We start from the raw sequence: 21,888 nt of genomic DNA, 5'->3' as shown, positions 1-21,888 counted from the left end.
GTGGCCCTCTAAATCTTGCAAAACTACAACTCCCAGCATACACAAACAGCAAATGGTTGTCTAGCCATGCTGGGAGTTGTAGTTGCGTACCTCGAGCTGTTATATAACCACATCTCCCAGCATGCCCTTCGGCGATCAGTACATGCTGCGAGTTGTAGTTTTGTAACAGCTGGAGGCACACTGGTTGGAAAATACTGAGTTAGATACAAGAACTTAACTGAAGGTTTTCCAACCAGTGTGCCTCCAGCTGTTGCAAAAGTACTACTCCCCGCATACATGGTCTGTCAGTGCACACTGGGAGTTGTAGTTTTGCAACAGCTGGAGCTGTTGCAAAACTACAACTCCCAGCATGCACTGACAGACCGTGTATACTGGGAGTTGTACTTTTGCAACAGCTGGAGGCACACAGGTGGGTTTACAGTGAGTTTCCTGCTTCAAGCTTGGGCTGCGGCAAATTTTCTCCCGCAGCGCAAACTCGAGCGGGAAACTCACCATAAACCTCTGCCAGTGTGAATGTACCCTAAAAACACTACACTATACTAACACATAATAAAGGGTAAAACACTACATATACACCCCCTTACACTGTCTCCCCCAATAAAAAAAAAAAAATGTATCGTGCGGCAGTGTTTCCAAAATGAAGCCTCCAGTATCCTGTTTGGGAATCACTGGCGTAGAATACCCCTATGTCCACCCCTATGCAATCCCTAATTTAGTCCTCAAAAGCGCATGGTGCTCTCTCATTTTGGAGCACAGTCGTAGTTCAAGGAAACAGTTTAGGGCCACATATGGGGTATATCCGAACTTGGGAGAAATTGCCTTACAAATTTTGGGGGCTTTTTCTCCTTTTACCCCTTATGAAAAGGAAAAGTTAGGGTCTACTCCAGAATGTTAGTGAAAAAAAAAATTTACACTAACATGCTGGTGTTGCCCCATACTTTTTATTTTCACAAGAGGTAAAAGGAAAAAAAGACCCCCAAAATTTGTAACGCAATCTCTCCTGAGTACAGAGATACCCCATATGTGGGTGTAAAATGCTCTGCAGATGCACAACCAGGCTCAGGAGTGAGAGCGCACTATGTACATTTGAGACCTAAATTGGTGATTTGCACAGGGGTGGCTGATTTTACAGCGGTTCTGAAATAAAAGCAAAATAATAAATACTACACCCCTCACAGAACGTAACAAGCTGTATAGTGAACCTTAACACCCCACAGATGTTTTACAAATTTTAGTTAAATTTGGATGGGAAAACGAAAAAATAGAATTTTGAACTAAAATGCTGGTGTTACCCAAAATTTTTCATTTTCACAAGGAAAATAGGAAAAAGGCCCCCTAAAATTTGTAACCCCATTTCTTTTGAGTAAAAACATACCCCATATGTGGATGTAAGGTGCTCCGCGGACGAACTACAATGCTCAGAAGAGAGGGAGTGCCATTGGGCTTTTGGCGAGAAAATGTGTGTGGAATTGAAGGCCATGTGTGTTTACAAAGCCCCCATAGTGATAGAACAGGGAGTCCCTGAGGAAGTGTGATTAGCTAAGCGGCGTTGGGGTGACTCCAGGTTCAGTGGGTAAGGCTATTGGTGTTGGTGACTGTGATGGATATTTGGTGATGGTCAGTGCGGACACAGTGTGTGGGTGAAGTTCCCCTCCTTTTCTCCTCCTTTTGTGTTGGTTGCTCTGTTCCCCCCTCCTCAGTTTACCACCTTCCCTCCATTGCTCTTAGTCACCTGCACCATTTGTCCTTTTTCTTTCCCCCTCTTTTTACACAGTCCAGATATGTTTTTTTTTGGCAGGATACTTTATGTTACTATCTCTAGTGAGCACTATGATCACATTGGTTTGGTTCACATATGCTATGTTTCATGGCCTGATGGATACATATGTGCAACATACTGCTAGCAAGTGATATATCTTTCCTTTTGCTATATATCCAATATTATGGGACTGTCCCTGTGAGTCTATTTGTGCAGTCTGACTGTTTGCTGCTACTTTTAAGTGATTTTATGTGTATGTAATATTCAATGAAATTGTAATTTTTGTCATAAAGTGGCTCTTTGGTGTCATTATGTAGGTTTCATATTTTGTTTATGGGATACCTTGCCCTATTAAATTTGTGATTATTTAAGCCCTTATTTTTGGTTATATAAAATAATATAGTATATGTCACGAAAAAAACTATCTTGGAATCAGAATGAAAAGTAAAAGCATTTAAGAGTTATTAATGCTTAAATTGACATGTGCAAAAAATGGCCAGGTTCTTAAGGAGAAAATGGGCTGGGTCCTTGAGGGGTTAAAGGGGTACTCCCACCCTAGATATCTTATCCCCTTTCCCACTGCTGGGTCCACCACGATCTCTGTGCAGCACCCGGCGTTTGTTTAGAACTCTTTGCGCTGCCAGCAGGGTCGTGACTTTGCGGGCAAGCCCCTTGTGATGTCATGCCACGCCCCCTGAATCAAAGTCTATATAGGGGGAGATTTATCGAAACATATCCAGAGAAAAAGTTGCTGAGTTGCCCATAGCAACCAATCATATAGCTTATTTCATTTTTAAAAAATGCCTCTGAAAAATGATAGAAGTGATCTGATTGGTTGCTTTAGGCAACTGGGCAACTTTTCCTCTGGACAGATTTTGATAACTCTCCCCCTATAAATCCCATAAACCTGCATTGAGAGGGCGTGGCATGATGTCACAAGAGGCATGGCCGTGACGTCACGACCACACCGCCCGCTCCAAGTGGAGTACCCCTTTAAAGCAGGAGCATAGCAGGGAGAGGGTGGGTGGAGGTTGGGGGGGGGGGGTCAATAGCCTACCAAAGAGGGCAGCAACCTTGCAATTAAAAAAAAATAGAGACTGTCATTACAGAACACAACAGAACAGAAGTTACAGCTCTGTACATGACCAAGTGACATATTATCAGCAGTACTATGTTTATCTAAAAACAACCCTAAATTGGCCAACCAATTTTGACGGAGCCTTTCTATTTTAACCAGTGCCGTTTTTCTATACTTTACAGCACTGGTTTAGCAGCCCAAGAAACGCATAAGTGTTGTAAATCATCTCTTGTGATGCAACTCAGCCAATTAAATCGGTGCCTCTGACTCGAGTCAGCGAGTGAGCTACACCCCGGAAGAAAGAAGAAAAAAGAAAAACTCAATAATTAGGGTAGGGTCACATGTGCCATATTTTGCTACATATTAGCTGCTGTTTAGTTTCCTACACATTTAAAGTTGAGGTTGTTTGTTTCTTTACATATACACCGTTCACTGTACAGGATCATTAACATTATATCTTATTTTTATCGGGCACCAAAAATATTGGCGGCACCAGGGGAGCGGTGAAAGGTTAGTTAAAGTTTATTATTTTTATTCTGTTAGCCCGGACATAGTGGATACATTTTTTTTTTTTTTACTAGAGTTCTCCTTCAGGGTACGTTCACACGCTCGTAACTAGCAGCCGGTTTCCCACTGCAGAAAAACCTGTGCGGGTTACGCTACCGTTCATTTTAACGGGTCTGTAAATCTGCCCCTATTACGGACTGTCCATGTGCCCAAACAAGTGAATGGTAGCGTAACTCACACTGGAAACCTGCTGCTAGTTACGAACATGTGAACGTTCTCTTAAAGACAGAAAATATTTACAATAGATCTTAGATTTTGACCCTGATACCTTTGTGTTATGGCCTTAGATGCTTTTCTCCTCATTGGGATCTCAGGCCGTATTCACATGGAGGGAAATTTATCAATGTTTGCTTATGTATTCTTTTTTTTTTAAATTTTTTCCTTACTTTTTTTTGCTTATGTGCGACTTATTTATCAACTGGTTTCAGCCTGTTGATAATTTTCTTTCACCTAAGCAATTTTTCCTTTTTTACTTTGGTGGTAGCTTTTTCTGCTCCATGTTTGAGCTGGAGTAAATTTAGTCAATTTTTAACTCTGTTAACCCTTTTTTTTGCGCAGTTGCGACTGTCGCAGTTAATAAATACCTGACTACCCGTAGTCCATTTTAAAATTATTACTACATAGTTAATTTTTGGAAAACTTGCTTTTCTCGCTTTCCAGTCAAAATGTCGCACGAAAAATCGTGTAGTCGCAGTTGCGACAATTTTGCGACAATTATAGTAAAGAAAACCTGACTAAACCCGTTGATAAATGTCCATAATGGTGCGTGATCAGGAATCTAGTGCTGTGTATTCTGCATCACAAAACAGAGGAAACCAGGAAAATCTTTGGTCATTCAATTCGGGGGCCCCGTATTTCATTTTGTCCAGGGCCACACAGTCTAAAACCAGCCCTGGCCGTAGAGAGAAGCCATCACTCGCTGTGTGTAGAACAGGTTCAGCTCCTGGGGTCACTTACATCACAAATTGGCAAGGTTCCAAGGCATTAATAAGGGGAAAAGTCCTAGTCTCACTTTTATACAGTTCCTCCTCCAAAACTGCCTGAAGAACCTGAATGTGAGAACACGCACTAAAACTGCATTATGAATTATAACGATGATCCCAATTTATTGTAACTCATTGGTGATGCTGTGCAGTCACGGCTGATCATATTAATAAAAGTCTGAAAAAGTACATCACAAAGGGACGTGAAGCAAAAAAAAAAAAAAGTAGAAGTTTTATATAAGAGAGCAGCAAATCATGTGACTCCCCAGCTGTTCGCCGTGTTCTCCTACAATGTTATAACCCAACAGATGTTAGGCCGCCTACTTCACGAGACATATAAATCACCCCCGACTACACTGACAGCAAATTACTAAATTCAGATTTTTGTGGTAGGCATGGAAAAATGTTCTAAATAACAACTTACTCAAGTAAATCCACCAAACATATTCAATGCCAAGTGACTATGTGCCATACAAGACACATGTTTAACCCTTATGTTGCCAGACGTCAAATTTTTCTCTTTTGACATATGGAAATTAAATCTGAATTACAAAATTAAAAACAATTATATTATATCCCAAGGGCATACATTTTCTAAAAGTGGACATCTGGCACGTTGTAATCATGGATGCCTTTATGCTTTTGTAAAAGTCATAAAACTGCATATTGTTGGCTAATAGTCTGTCTCAAGCAAAGCTGCATTAAAAAAAAAAAAGTTCAATAGAAGAGTTTACGCATGCCCCTTATACTTATGTCTGCAAGCCTAAATTATCTCAAAATTATCAAAATTGTCACAGGGTGGGAAACATAGCTTCATAAGGCAACTAGGTATGCGATTGCCTATCTTTGAATATCATGTGAGTAGTAGTCCCACATGCCGTATAGAATGAGTGAGCGTGTCGGTGATATCTTACAAGGAGCCTGGGATGATCCTTGTAAGATATCAAAGAGACACTCATTCTATTCCACACTGTAATTTCTTATTCCCCACCAGGTGAAGTGATTGGCTGGAACCGACCGGCCAATCACAGCTGCCGGCTCGGAATATGAAATCCTGCTCTCTAAAGCCAGTTTTGTAAGCCAAGTCCGGTCTGGTGACTTTTCGTGTGACATTTGCACTTGATAAATCTCTGAGCATTGCAAAGTAAAAACTGATTTTAGTAAGCTTGTTTGTAGCTTATTGCTTACAGCCAAAAGTCACAAAAAAAGTGCCTAGCCGCACATGCCAAATGTAAGAATAAAAATCCTCTATATGCAATGATAAATGTCTTCCAATGGGTGAAATCTGCAGGTAAGTTTCACAGGACTTCTGACCCGTGGGGATTCAACCAAAGGCCCACAGCATGGTGGCAGCAGCTACATCAACAGTATTTATAAAAAAAATTTACACACTTAGGTGACCCCCCCCCCCCCCCCATCAATATTGCCGCCCTAGGAACAGGCTGGGTGCATAATGGCAAATATCCAGACCTTTTGGGGGTGCCATGCCTCCGACAAAAAACCAATAGACGGGGCAGCGGCTCTCCCATGCAAGAGACATGTTGGCCGCACCATGATGCGGAGGAGCGACACACTTTCTCTACGGGAGAGGCGGAGATGCAGCGCTCGCGCATCCCCGCCTCTCCCATAGAGCTGAATGGAGGGGGCGTGTTGTCAACCTCAGTGAGGTCAGCGACACACGCATTAGCCGTGCAGAGCCGTGACAATGCCGGTGATGTGAAGAATTCTGTGTCTTGAAGAGAACTGTGTCCCGAACATCTGATAGAAATGCTGAGTCAGCACATGCACTGTTATTGTCTCAGACGCACACACCCAACCCATACTAATGGTTGGTGTGTGTGTGTGGGGGGGGGGGGGGGGGAGGGGGTGCAATCTCGTTCTGCTCACTATTTTGCTGCCTGAGCACAGTTCTCTGCAACCCCTCTGCTCTGCTCTTATGTACTCAGCATTTTCAGCTTTTCTCCAGCTTTGCTGCCTGGACACAGTAATTTGCAACCCCTCTGCTCTTATGTACTCAGCTATTCCAGCTTTTCCCAATCTGTTCTTATGTACTCAGCTTTTCCAGCTTTTCACAATGTGGTGAGGGTGTGATGAAGGGCAGATGTTATTACCCTTAGGGCAGATGTTATTAACTCTTGGTATTAGTGATGCCAGGGTGTGGTTATCCTCTACACCACCCGAGGTATGACCACTGGTTCCTGGGCCAGGTGCAGGGAAAATAATCACTCCAATGCAAGATTACGGAACAAAGGCAGCTTTACTGAGGCAGAGAGATGTTAAAGTCTTTACAGCTCAGTTTAGGCCCAAGGAGATGAACAGAGACTTTAGGAGACTTGTGGGCTCGCTGGGACTTGTAGTGGACTTGGACTCAATTATGAAGTCCCACGCTGACTTTAGACTTTACAGACTTGACTATGCTGACTAGACTTCTCCCCTGTATTTACTTACCGGGCTTTGACTTTCACCTGAAGGGGGTTCACTGATGATGGAAGTGTGGCTGCATGGTTAGGCCTGGTCCCCCTCAGAACACCATACACTCTCAGGTCTTGACTCTACTGCTCCTCAGACTCATCTCTAGACTGAACTGACTAGCTCCTCACCAGTATATATGAGAGTAATTTGGAGGAGTCCCATAGGTCTCCAACATGTCTCCTGGTCACTGGCACCTTCATTGGTTACAGAGGCTTAATAACAACACTGTAAGGTTTAAACACTTATTGCCCACATTACTGTAATACACTGCTCAAAAAAAATAAAGGGAACACTTAAACAACACAATGTAACTCCAAGTCAATCACTTCTGTGAAATCCCACTGTCCACTCAGGAAGCAACACTGATTGACAATCAATTTCACATGCTGTTGTGCAAATGGAACAGACAACATGTGGAAATTATAGGAAACTAGCAAGACACCCCCTATAAAGGAGTGGTTCTGCAAGTGGTGACCACAGACCCCTTCTCAGTTTCTGTGCTTCCTGGCTGATGTTTTGGTCACTTTTTAATGCTGGCGGTGCTTTCACTCTAGTGGTAGCATGAGACGCAGTCTACAATCCACACAAGTGGCTCAGGTAGTGCAACTGATCCAGGATGGCACATCAATGTGAGCTGTGGCAAGAAGGTTTGCTGTGTCTGTCAGCATGGTGTCCAGAGCATTGAGGCGCTACCAGGAGACAGGCCAGTACATGGAGGAGGCAATGGGAGGGCAACAACTCAGCAGCAGGACCACTACCTCCACCTTTGTGCAAGGATGAGCAGGAGGAGCACTGCCAGAGCCCTGCAAAATGACCTCCCAGCAGGCCACAAATGTGCATGTGTCCACTCAAACGGCCAGACACAGACTCCATGAGGGTGGTTTGAGGGCCTAACACCCACAGGTGGGGGATGTGCTTACAGCCCAACATTATGCAGAACGTTCGGCATTTGCTAGAGAACACCAAGATTAGCAAATTCACCACTGGCGCCCTGTGCTCTTCACAGATGAAAGCAGGTTCACACTGAGCACATGTAACAGATGTGACAGAGTCTGGAGACGCCGTGGAGAACGTTCTGCTGCCTGCAACATTCTCCAGCATGACCGATTTGGCAGTGGGTCAGTAATGGTGTGGGGTGGCATTTCTTTGGGGGGCCGCACAGCCCTCCATGTGCTTGCCAGCGGTAGCCTGACTGTCATTAGGTACCGAGATGAGATCCTCAGACCTCTTGTGAGACCATATGCTGGTGCGGTTGGCCCTGGGTTCCTCCTAATGTAAGACAATGCTAGACCTCATGTGGCTGGAGTGTGTTAGCAGTTCCTGCAAGAGGAAGGCATTGATGCTATGGACTAGCCCGCCCGTTCCCCAGACCTGAATCCGATTGAGCACATCTGGGACATCATGTTTCACTCTATCCACCAACACCATGTTGCACCACAGACTGTCCAGGAGTTGGTGGATGCTCTAGTCCAGGTCTGGGAGGACATCCCTCAGGAGACCATCCTCATCAGGAGCATGCCCATGCATTGTAGGGAGGTCATACAGGCATGTGGAGACCACACACACTACTGAGCCTCATTTTGACTTGTTTTAAGGACATTACATCAAAGTGGGATCAGCCTGTAGTGTGATTTTGCACTTTGATTTTGAGTGTGACTCCATATCCAGACCTCCATGGGTTGATAAATTCGATTTCCATTGATAATTTTTGTGTGATTTTGTTGTCAGCACATTCAACTATGTAAAGACGAAAGTTAATCATACGATTAGATCATTCATTCAGATCTAGGATGTGTTATTTTAGTGTTCCCTTTATTTTTTTGAGCAGTGTATATGGACTCTATAACACAACATAAGAGGGTGATGAGAGTCTTGAGGAGTGTGGGGCCAGGGGACTGGAACTAAGTCCACCTGAAAGGACCAAACAGTGTATAGAAGGGCCACTTCTGTATTGGGTCACCACAAACTCCCCCTTTTTAAAAAAGCCATCCTCGGCGTACAGTCCTTGAAGATGGGTGAAGGACTAGGCCACTTGCCCAAAACAAGGGTAAACAGTTCCTGCGACATTTGACAAATGTCCTACACAGGGCTGGTAAACTTGGGAAAAGAGTTAATGTGGCATTTCGAACAACGTCCTTACATGCTCGTGTGCAAAGGGGTACTCAACCAGGATGAAATCAACAATTTACTGTTTGAGTTCTTTTGACTTGACAACTTATTTTCTTGTTGGTAAAAAATGATGTGGATTGGGCTGCCTGAGGCTCGCTACCCTGATGCCTGTACTAATGGGGCCCATCGGCATACGCTACTTATCCCCGTAACAATTGAATAGAATGTATATATAACAAAATATATGCACACAATAGCTCTGCCACTTTTATGTGCTACTTACGACCTCCAGGTGATCTCTCTGGCGACAAGAGAACCCTATGCACAGTGGACAGGAAAATTATAGACATTAGACATGACACTTTTGATGACTACTATAATCTGACATGGACTGAGTATAATTGTATTGGCTGTAAGCTAAAAGTTCTAGCTAAATATGACTATATTCTGTACATTAAATGCAATATTTACATTACTAACTAGTGTACATTTTATACTGACTTTCTGTAGAAATAAGTAGACATTTTTGAGTGACTACGAATGACTAGACAATAAAGACATACTACTACGTGTTACTATGAACTATTTTATATACAAGTGCTTTATTCTCGATATCTAGCATGCAGTTGACCTTGTGTAGACCTGCACAGCACCACCTCTTGAGGATCAGGAACTGGAGGGACATAGGTACTTTTCCAGTAGGCACTGGAATTTGGACTTGATCTTGCACTTAGTCCCGAGCCGGCTGGCTATAGACTACTGGTAAGGTGGGAGCCGAAACAGGGACTGGAGTTGCAGGGATTACTTCCTGAGCCCTTGGAGCTGGCACATAAGCCTGAGCCAATGGGGACAAGCCAGGAGCCGGAGGTTGACAGATATATGTGGGTTGAGTGGGTGAGAACATAGGGAAATCCATAGAGGAATGTATCCCCTCACCGGGCACAAATCACGGACTGGTCTGGTACATGGAGGCGGTGGGGGTGGAGCCGCTGGGAGATCTTTTTTTACACAGATTTTGATACGGTTTCTGTGGACGACCTGTGGCTCATACCCAGGCTTCTGGATTTAATAAACATTGGACACGGGGTAGGGAATAGCAGTCACGGTGTAGGGCTCCGTCTCCCAGATGGAATCCAACTTGTCTGTTCTATGGAATTTTCTTAACCAGATTCTGTCGCCCACCTGCAGTGACTTGGCTGTGGCATGACGGTTGTAGTCGTCCTGTTGCCTTTGTTGGGCCTCGCCCATCTTTTTACTGACAATCTCTTTGGCCTCTTGAATCTGCCTTCGGTGATCAGAAACCGGACAGGGTTGGAGACAATTCCACATGATCTAGTGCGACCAACTGGTTGGGTCTGTCACTCTGGATGGAGTGGAGGGGTGCTCTTGCGTCCTTGCACACATTCTTTGTGACGTTACAGACAGAGCATCCTCAAGCTCACACAATAAACTAGCATCCCAATGCTGGCAGAAAACATGTTTAGATATGGTAGACACTTGTGACCCTGTATCTATTAAGGCTTCTAATGGTACACCTTCGAAGACAACCGTTATAAGGGGGCAGGAGGCGACATAAAGTGAGAGTCCTGATTTAGGTAGTTCGGGGGATGGACCTGATGACTGTTTTCCTGAGGGCCGGTCCTCAACCTCAGGGTAAATCCGTTTAAATGCCAGCACTGCATTTTCCAATGGCCGGGCTTGTTACAGTAAGTGCAAAAAGGTCTCTGAGTCCCCGAATATTTATTAGGTAAAGGATTACAGTAACTGGGGTTGCGGGGAGCAGGATCAGGGGCAGGTTTCCTAGGCAAGGACGGGTCAGGTGGAGCAGGCCGGGTGGCAAGCTCCTTAACAGCTTTAGTCAGTTGCTCAATGTCCTGCCTAACACTTTGTAATTCTGAGGCCGTGGTGACTTGCAGAGTAGGTTGCATTGGGGCGGGGACAGGTGACGGTAATGGTATAGGCCTAGCAGTCACCCCTAGTGGTTCCTGAGCAGATGCAAGGGGGGTACAAACTTCTTCAAACTCAGTCCCGGACTAAATTACTTGTATAGCCAGTCTCTTGAAAGCAGGAAATGACATGTTGGGATTTTGGACTGCAAACATTCTCAGTTGGGCCTTGTCCAACTTATTATGGGCCCATTAACACTTTGTTACCCTGCTCGGGAGTTATACCATCTAACTTCTGGACAGTCACAAGAGCATTCTGTAGGGCTACAGCATATGCTCTCAGGGTCTCCCCTTGCTTTTGTCCCTTTCATACTGTCGGAGACATACCTCTGATGGAGAATGTGACTGAAATACCTGGTACAGTCCTTCAAAAATCTGCTCCAAAGTCACCTTCTCAGATTCTGGCCAGGTGCGGACTTCCTCTAGTGCCGGTCCCTGGAGTTGTCCTGTTAGCAGTTTCACCAGTTGGTTAGGAGGGAAAGAGTAAAAGACAAACAAGCTCTGAATCCTCCCTTTGAAATCTCTCAGGGTGAAGGGGTCTCCATGTTAGGTAGGAAGGACATGATTCCCCATGAATACCGGTGCAGTCGATGGACCTCCAGGGTTGTTAATGCTTGCAGGAGTCACAACACTAGCTGCTGGACCAGGTAGCAGGCTCGCTGCTGGAGATGGAGGGGCGCTGACGCCCGGTTTATGTGTGGTGCTGGGTTCAGACATCTTGGAGATTTTTGAGTGCGTTATCGCTTTAAGGCAAATGAGGTGCATTCCCCTTTAAGAGAGCTGACGAGGTGCTGCAGCAGCTTCGGTTTGGACGATGGGGGTAACAACAGCAGACACTCCCCCTCTATTTCGCAGGTACCCAGTGACAGGAGACTTAATAACCAGACTTGCAGACAATACCGGGATGATGGTAGCAGACCTGGGTACCGGAGACTCTGTACTGATCATCGGTAAGGCTTTCAGGAGTTGTGGTGCAGAGCTGACTTTGCATACAACAGCCGTGCATGAACGCAGCAGCCAGAGCTTCCAAGATGGCTGCGCCCAGGAAACATCCTGTTTTGGTCCGGTCAGGAAAGTCTTCCCCTGTGCAACACAGGGTGGTTCTTTTGGTTCCTCCTTGCTGGGCTGAAGAGTCATCACTGCTGGGGACTGCTGTGGGTGGAGCTGCGGCCGCTCGCGCGCACGGGAATAATTGGACCAGATTAACCTCTGATTCACCACTGATGATAGAAGCATGGCTGCGTGCTTAGGCCTTGGTGTCCCTCAGGACACCAGACACTCTCAGGTCTTGACTGTACAGCTACTCAGACTTATCTCTAAACTCAACTGACTAGTAGTGTTGCTCGCGAATATTCGCAATGCGAATTTTATTCACGAATATCGCATATTCGCGAATATTCGCGAATATAGCACTATATATTCACAATTTTTTCCACAGTACACATCACAGTGATCATCCCTCTCTGCTTCCAGCTTGTGTGGTGTAAAGAAGGCTCTAATACTACTGTGTGAGACTGGCGTATGAATTTTCGCATATGTGAAAATTAGCATATGCTAATTTTCACATATGCGAATTTCCGTTTATGCAAATTTTTGCATGTGCAAATTTTCGCATATGCGAATATTACGAATATGCGAATTTAGCAAATATGTGACGAATATTCGTCCATATATTCGCTAAATATCAGGAATTTGAATATGGTCTATGCCGCTCAACACTACTGACTAGCTCCTCCCCAGTATATATGGGAGTAATTTGGAGGAGTCCCATAGGTCACCAACAAGTCACCTGGTCACTGGCACCTTCCTTGGTTACAGAGGCTTAGTAACAACACTTAAAGGTATAAACACTTATTTACCACATTACTATAATATATTAACTCTATAGACAACATAAATCCACATGATTTAGAATGCTGAAGAAGACATTGAAAATACCGTTTTTATCAGCGTATAACACGCACTTTTTAGACTAAAATTTTTAACCTAAAGTCTATGTGCGTGTTATACGCCGATACACCCCCAGGAAAGGCAGGGGGAGAGAGGCCGTCGCTGTCCGATTCTCTTCCCCTGCCTTTCCTGGGGTCTAGAGCCCTGCTGCCGGCCCTTCTCTCCCCTTGACTATCGGCGCCGCTGCCCGTTCTGTCCCCCTGACTATCGGTACCGGCGCCCCATTGCTGGCGCCGATAGCCAGGGGGAGAGAAGCGGTGCCGACAGCCAGGGGGAGAGAAGGGGCAGCGGAACCCATTGCCGGCGCCGCTGCCCTGTTGCCTCCCCCATCCCCGGTGGCATAATTACCTGTTGCCGGGGTCGGGTCCGCGCTGCTGCAGGCCTCCGGCGTGCGTCTCCTGCGTCGTTGCTTTGCGCTGCACGGCGCGGCGCATGATGTCAGTGCGCCGCACCGTGCATAGCAACGACGCAGGGGACGCACGCCGGAGGCCTGCAGCAGCGCGAACCCGACCCCGGCAACAGGTAATTATGCCACCGGGGATGGGGGGAGGCAACGGGGCAGCGGTGCCGGCAATGGGTGCCGCTGCCCCTTCTCTCCCCCTGGCTGTCGGCGTCGCTTCTCTACCCCTGGCTATCGGCGCCGGCAATGGGGCGCCGGTACCAATAGTCAGGGGGGCAGAATGGGCAGCGGCACCGATAGCCAGGGGGAGAGAAGGGCCGGCAGCAGGGCTCTAGACCCCAGGAAAGGCAGGGGGAGAGCAGCGGGCAGCGACGGCCTCTCTCCCCCTGCCTTTCCTGGGGGTGTATCGGGGTATACACGCGCACACACGCATCCTCATTTTACCGTGGATATTTGGGTAAAAAACTTTTTTTACCCAAATATCCTTGGTAAAATGAGGGTGCGTGTTATAGGCCGGTGCGTGATGACTGATGACTCTGCTCTGACAGCTGTCAGAGTGTGCAAAGAGATCAGGGACATGATACAGAACATATCCTACTGCTGTGCTGCTGGTTGTGTGAAGGGGAAGGAGGAAAGGAGGCTGTAGTAAAAAATGTCCCCCTGAGCAAAGAGAACGGAGGGGCTGCAGAGAACCGCTCTGACAGCCTCCAGAGAGCAAGCACACAGATCAGGAAAAGCTGTGGAAAAGCTGAATACATAAGAGCAGAGGGGTTGCAGAGAACTGTGTCCAGGGAGCAAAATAGTGGGCAGAGCAAGATTGCAACCCCTCCCCCCCCCCCCCCCCCCCCCCCCCACCAACCAATATTATGAGGCAAGTGTGTGCGTCTGATCCAATAGCAGTGCCTTTGCTGTTCGGGACACAGTTCTCTTTAAGACTCAGAATTCTTCACATCACCAGGTCTCCATACGGGAGATCGCGAAGGTCCCAGCAGTCGGACTCCCCCGTGATCAGACACTTATCCCCTATCTTGCTGTACTCCTTTAAGTGTTGATGGTCTCTGTGTAAAGTCAATTCCGATTTATATGCATTGCTGACCACCGAGGATCTGGCCTGACCTCAAGAGGACGCTACGGCAACCGATCATCGTCTTGACTACCTGCAAGTTTGCGTACCCTTTATGGTGTTGTACCCTCAGCACAACACTGTCTGGTAGGCCTTCAGACAACTACTGGCGAGAGTTTATCTAGTACTTTATCACACTGGGAACGCACCTTTTTTCTCTTTTCTGTCTTGCCTACTAGGTACGCTTTAGGAACAAAAAACATTATTCCAGTCCACATTACAGCTGCCCAGGGTGCTAGTAGGTCACAGCACAGTGTAATGCGGAGGGTAGTCATTTCTGACTTTAATCACCTGCAGTTTCCCGTCCTTCCATTATCCGCTCTCCCTGAAAGGCTCGAACCAGGCTATTTCACACAGCTCGAACCAGGCTATTTCACACAGCTTGCCTTTTAGAAACTGTTACTATTCTAAGTCTCATTAAGTTTATTTCTGTACATTAAGACTTCACATCGAGCTGCTATTTTATTTTCCGTTGCAGAAAACACAATTTTTATACTCCGAGCGTTGAGTAAGTGGTAATGGAATCTAAAGAGATCACTGCTGATTCATAGAAACCGCATAACATGTAATGGGTGTACAGTATAATATATGAAACACTGGACCTGTACTGCAGGGAAAGCATTATTAACCCCTTAAGGACCGGGGTTTTTTCCGCTTTTGCACTTTTGTTTTTTCCTCCTTACCTTTAAAAAATCATAACCCTTTGAATTTTGCACCTAAAAATCCATAGTATGGCTTATTTTTTGCGCCACTAATTCTACTTTGCAGTGACATCAGTCATTTTACCCAAAAATATACGGCGAAATGGAAAAAAAAATCAATGTGAGACAAAATTGAAAAAAAAAACGCCATTTTGTAACTTTTGGGGGCTTCTGTTTCTACGCAGTAAATTTTTCGGTAAAAATGACACCTTATCTTTATTCTGTAGGTCCATACGATTAAAATGATACCCTACTTATATCGGTTTGATTTGTCCTACTTCTGGAAAAAATCATAACTACATGCAGGAAAATGTATACGTTTAAAATTGTCATCTTCTGACCCCTATAACTTTTTTATTTTACTGTGTATGGGGCGGTATGGTTTTGCTCCGTGATCTGAAGTTTTTAGCGGTTACCTTTTTGTTTTGATCGGACTTGTTGATCACTTTTTATTCATTTTTTCATGAGATAAAAAGTGACCAAAAATACACTATTTTGGACTTTGGAATTTTTTTGCACGTACGCCATTGACCGTGCAGTTTAATTAACGATATATTTTTATAAGTTGGACATTTCCGCACGCGGCGATACCACAAATGTTTATTTTTATTTACACTGTTGCGCGCTATTAGCCACGGGTCCCGGCCGTTGTTAGAGGCCGGGACTGGCCCGTGTCGTGGCCCCGCATTATAAAAAGGGAAAGGACTCAGGACGTACTGGTATGTCTTTGGTCCTTAAGGGGTTAAGCTATGTTCACATGGCAGAAATTCCACCGAAATGTAAATATTTTTTAAATCAACTGGTGCCAGAAAGTTAAACAGATTTGTAAATTAATTCTATATAAAAATCTTAATCCTTACAGTACTTATCAGCTGCTGTATGCTCCACAGAAAGTTATTTTCTTTTTGATTTCCTTTATCTGACCACAGTGCTCTCTGCTGACACCTCTGTCTGTGTCTGGAACTGTCCAGAGCAGGATAGGTTTGCTATGGGGATTTGCTCCTGCTCTGGACAGTTCCTGACATAGACAGAGGTGTCAACAGAGAGCACTGTGGTCAGACAGAAAATAAATTCAAAAAGAAAATGACTTCCTGTGAAGCATACAGCAGTTGATAAGTACTGGAAAGATTAAGATTTTTAAATAGAAGTAATTTACAAAACTGTTTAACTTTCTGGCACCAGTTGATTTAAAAAAAGAGTACCCCTTTAAAGCACATTGGGAGAGCTATATCAAAACCTGTACTGAGGAAAAGCTGACCATTTGCCCATAGCAACCAATCAGATCGCTTTTTTCATTTTTTTTTTTTAAAGGCCTCTTAAAAATGAAAGAAGCGATCTGATTGATTGCTATGGGCAACTGGTCAACATTTCCACAGGTTTTGATAAATCTCTCCATTATGTTTAAAGGGATCCTGATGAATGCCTTTAAATTTTGCAGAACTGGTGGTGGAATCCCGTTAAACTCAATGAGGCTTTGAATTTCAGCAGAATTCTGTGTTTTGAGCACAAAGAAATTCCGCCACAATTTTGCCAGAATTCTGCCATCATTTTTTTGTAACTGCAGATATTCCACTGAGTGTACATTGCCTTATGCTATGTTCACACAACAGAAATTCCGCATAGATTTGGGAATTCCGTGGCCGCATTACTTTGGCCGAATTCAAGCCAAATTCCGCAAAAATATAAGACATGACTTATATTTTTGCAGAATGCCGACTGCGGAATCCCATTGAAGTGAATTGACTTTAAAAGCATGCAGAAATTCCATGGGTATTTCAGTGCGGAAATCCAGGCAGAAATTCTGCTGTGTGAATATAGTCTAGGGGTTGGCATCATCCTTAAGGGATATAGAAGTAAGCGCCTATTCACATGGCCGCTGTGCTGCGGTAAAAGGAATTTCGTTGGTCCTATGTCCTATTTTTTACTCTGTTCAACTCCTGTAAAATACCGGACACCCGATGCACCCCATTATAGTAAATGGGATCCATTGGGACCCAAAGGTGTCAATGGTGCTAAAACTCGTTTAGTGTCCGTTACGTGCAAAAAAAAGAGTCGGACGAACCCTGAACAAGTTGCAGCACAAAGGCCGTAGGAACTGGTGAGCCATCATACCACATCCTATCATACCACATATTTGGTAGGTCCATGTAGAATACTGACAAAGAAGACTAACTGGTGGTCTCTCTCTCATTTCAGAATGTTATCTCCTGGTCAGTGGATAAGGGATGACTAGTGGATCAAAGAGGTCTGACCCCTGGGACCTGCACCAATACAAAAAGTGCAGGATAATGGTTCCTCCAAATGAACTGGTTACAGTGTGTGTATGGTCAAAACTCTTATTTTCTATGGAGAAAGTCTTTAAAGCGTGCCTGTCAGATCTTACAAAATAATAATAATATGTTACTCAGTAACTAATTCTGACCATGTACATCTAATTTTTATGCCTCTATCACCTATATTTATTATAAAAAATACCTATTTTTATTAGCTCACAGTGTTAGCGATTCTATTAGGGGAAGGGGGTGTGTCCCTTCCTTGTGGTGGTGGGAGGTGATTGGTGGGAGGCTCATGCAGCCTTGTCCATGAGTCATCTCTTGTCCATGACTCATGGACAAGCCTGATGCTAAAATACTCATTTTACAACATAAATAATATATATACAAGTAAGAGTTTATGGCACGGCCCACATGCAATCCTTTACTATTAGGGCTCACTGATACTACAAAATCTCCACCCGAAGATATTCCAAGATAAAAATTTGGCGCAGCTAAAACAAGCCAGCACTAGGACCACTCAGAAATGTGCCAGTTTCAATAGATGGCAAGGAATTTCTGAGCTGATTCCGCTGGAATGATTCACCCAAGACAGGAGGTCTTATAGTCCTTTCATTTTCAGTGTGGTGTCATCTCAGCAGCCCCCAGGCACCGCTCTCCCCTGAGACAACACGTCATCCTCTAATCTCTCAGGAGGTGTGTTGGATCTCCTCACTAAGCTCTAGCACTACCCCCTGTGCCCTGAGGGATCTCATCCCTTTTGACCAACTCCTACAGCTACATCACCATCTCTCTGTCATATACTTTATTAAGACATTTCGGGAGAATGAGGTCTGATTACAGCGTGCTGCTTTGTGATGAACAATGCCAGAGGCAGAGGAGCAGACAGGAAAGGAATATTAGGTTTTGCAACCTTATTGACAGCCTGTGGTGAAATTAGATGTTTTGCAACAACTTTTGGCAGGGAACTGGCGGGAGTGCAGTTGGATTGGAGTTAGAAGGATGGGACAACTGTGATAAAGAGCTGAGAGAAAGCAATGCATTCTGGGAATTGAAGTAATGAGCAACTGCTCAACAAGAAAGTAAAGGCTAGGACTCCCAAAATAAAAAGGTGTTTGGTTGCTTCAGAACTGGGACAGGCAGGTAAGCAATAACTAGGCATGTATTGGTTCAGTGGGCAACCTGTACTAAGACCTATATTACAATAACTTACAGCTGCTTGCCGATGAGTATTTGATAGAATTCCGTGAATCTTTACTTTTTCCTTTTCCATTTGATCGATGTTGACCCATAAATCCCGACTGGCTGAATCCAATGGTCCAAACATTCTAGACGTATAATACTTGTGATCCATATCTTCCTGTAACACAGAAAAGATAAATTATAATAAAATAATTTTCCTAGAAGATCAACAATATTTTATACTGTAAAAAAAACTATCTTTATTTCTGAATGCATAAATAAAAACGAAAATAATTCTGTGTAAAACAAAAGTTTTCACCATTGACACAGAATCGGCACTGCCTTTGTGTATTCAGCGAACATTAGATATTCAGCTCATTGACTCTCAGTTGCTGTATTCAAATTTGATCTCTTATCACTTAATTATTTTCTAATATTAAGATGATAACCCTGACTGATGGAATTATGTGAGGTACCACAATGAATTTCGCTATCACTTTACTAAATATCCCCTTCATTGAGGTCACGACAATTTATTTATTATTACTACTTCTGAAAAGATAACTGGCAAAAAAAACTTCATTAATTGTTTCATGGATAATCTTCTTCAGATTAATTAGTTTATACAGATATATGAGAATACGGATTTTACAGCAATTAACCTATTAAACAATATGTCTGTAAGACATAGTGCGAGAGGCTTTAGCAGAGCAAATCAACAATGAATTAAGCACCTGAAATTCTTAAAATATGTTCGGTGAATGCTAACAAAATCAAACATATTAGCGGCACTTTTATTTATACAAGGTCAAAAATGACATAAATAAGTATAGATTAATTGAATAGTACAATTTAAAAAAATCAACTTTTTCTAGGTTAACTGCTTAGAACTAATAGGCATTCTCTTAGGATAGGTTCACACTTACAACGCTCCAGACAGAAAAATTCTGTCTGGAGTTTCTGGGTGCGGAAAGTGCTGACTGAATCAGTCGGCACTAGGACCACATGGACATTGCCTCCCCCATAGACGTCAATGTCTGCTGAGCAGATACCGCCCGAAGATTGAACACGTCCTGCCACTGAAATCCTGAGTGTGCAGCGGAATCCCACTGCCAGCAAGAGGATTCTGCTGCAACAAAATTTGTGAAAGGAATTCCGGTCAGAAATTCCGTAGTGTGAACCTAGCCTTAGAGATCCACAAACTCCTGCACTCATGAATTGAGGCTCTATTCTCAAAATTTCTTGTCATTGGCACAAGGTCTTATTCTATTTTGCTTAGACCCACAATACCAGGATCAGATTGGCCCTTTACATTACCATAGGATTTGTAGGTAGGCCTGTGATCTGGCACAACAATAAATTAATGCAACAGTTGCGTCAAAAGCCTAGCAGAAGACAATCCATTTTTGGGACTAACATTAGACCAAACTAAATGGCATATACGGTCCTCAGGAGATGGCTAAAAGAATGATTGTTGATTGTGGTGCAAACCCAGACCTTGACCAATGGTGGAAAATGATCATGTTGATGTGACCACCACTCCTTTGGCTACAAAAGGCTATGGTCCATCATAGATAGATAGATATGCACAGTAACATAGAGATGAGAATCGGACATCCAAACATGTTTGTTTTTTTAGTAAACAGTATGCATGTGTGTGAGGTAGGGAGGCGAATCCTAATCTTGTCTGTAAAGGTCCCCCTACATATTAGAAAAAACTATTCCGCTCAATAGAAGTACAGGGCATGTTGGATTTCACCAATCTGATCCTTTTGCTCTCCGAGTGATAAACCACTACCAGCGGCTTACCTCTCTTCTTTTCATTAAAAAAAAAACAGGAACACTCAATAGAGATACAGGAGAGATAGTGTAAGTGTTGTCTAACCAAAGGTTCCGATGACAGCTATTGCGTGTATTGGTACCTTAAAGGGGTTGTCCAGTATTAGAAGAATGCTGCTTCTTTTTTTGCAAAAACAGCACTACTCTTGTCCGCAGGTTGTGTCTGGTATTGCAGCTCTCATCCATTGAAGGGATTGGGACTGGTCCTACACAAAATCTGTGGACAGGAGTGGTGCTGTTTTTGCAAAAAAGAAAAAGCATTTTTCCAGTCATGGACAACCTCTTTAAGGCTGGTCATACATGTTATATAGTTGGCAGTACTCTGACTATATATCTCCTTTCAGGACAACAGTATGGAGGCACATTAAAAACAAAAGATCTCATCTTTCCCTCTATTGGTCCCTATACACACTAGATGACTGGCAACTGGAAAAGTGCCCCATGAAAAGTCCCCCTCCATTCATGTCTATGGGAAGGGACATGATGGCCGTCACACCCCTTCCCATAGACATGAATGTAGGGGGCGTGATGTCACGAGGCGGTGTGACACAACGTGACACCTCCAGTCCCAGAAACACAATGGTTTCCGAGACTGAAGCAGCAGCCCGTCATATAATCCGGATGCTGCAGGGAGATCGTGGGGTGGGTCCTAGCAGTAGGCTCCCCCACGATCAGACATCATATCCCCTTCTTTGGCAGGAATACCCCTTTAATAATAGATTATTGACCAAGTCTAGAGCCCGATCAACAGACAGAGGTGAGAAAATGTGGGGAGGTGCAGCACTGGGGAGAGTTTTTTATTTTTAAGTACATATTCTGTAGTGAATGGGCAAACAGTGCAGTGGCTGGCAGAGGGGGGAGGTGTCAGTGCAGTGGCTGGCAGAGGGGGGAGGTGTCAGTGCAGTGGCTGGCAGAGGGGGGAGGTGTCAGTGCAGTGACTGACACCAAATGGAGAAGGGGGAGCGTAGCAAGGGGGAAACCAATTACTATAGACGTAGAGTAATTAAAAGCAGATGTTATGGTAGAACCCCACTCTGAAATGGAAGTATCAACTTTAGGTAAGTTAGTAGATGACAATTATAGGACTACATCCAAGCTAAAATGTGTTTTCACAGAAGACAAAATATATTGCAAAATCATGGATTTTGAGAGCTGGATTTTTGCCCAGAAACTATTTAATATTCTCAAATGCCTCCTAACACATTTTGGTGTATATAATGCCATTCTATGCCCAATTTCTAGTGAGGTCACTTGGCAGAGTAATGACAAAGAAGTAGTAAAAACAAATAACTTCTGTACTCAGTAAGCTGATGCAATGCATTATGTGACCCATGAAAATCATAATTACATAGTTATAAAGTTATAATTGAACGAGAAAGAGTAAGGCTGGAAGTACACAACAGACTGACACCTTCAGCCTCCGTGCTCGGCAGAAGCCATTTTTCAATGTCAAGGTCTGTTCATTTATTTTATGAAGGTCGAAGGATGATGTCAGGGCCATTTGCA

The 21,888-nt window shown here is 44.1% G+C and overlaps 1 protein-coding gene across 2 annotated transcripts in view; it reads right to left on the bottom strand.

The window, feature by feature from the left end:
* The window catches only part of PLXDC2 (plexin domain containing 2), a 578,876-nt gene that overhangs the window by 273,809 nt on the left and 283,179 nt on the right, over positions 1–21,888 (bottom strand). For both annotated transcript variants that reach the window (XM_056519248.1, XM_056519249.1), the window contains exon 3: positions 18,575–18,721. In XM_056519248.1, the coding sequence (XP_056375223.1) occupies positions 18,575–18,721 (147 nt within the window). The remainder of the gene's footprint in view (positions 1–18,574; positions 18,722–21,888) is intronic.

Source organism: Hyla sarda, chromosome 5 (genome assembly GCF_029499605.1).
Source record: "Hyla sarda isolate aHylSar1 chromosome 5, aHylSar1.hap1, whole genome shotgun sequence".
NCBI lineage: Eukaryota > Metazoa > Chordata > Amphibia > Anura > Hylidae > Hyla > Hyla sarda.
The sequence above is the reverse complement of the archived record's forward strand: the minus strand, read 5'-3'. Positions and strand labels throughout refer to the sequence as shown.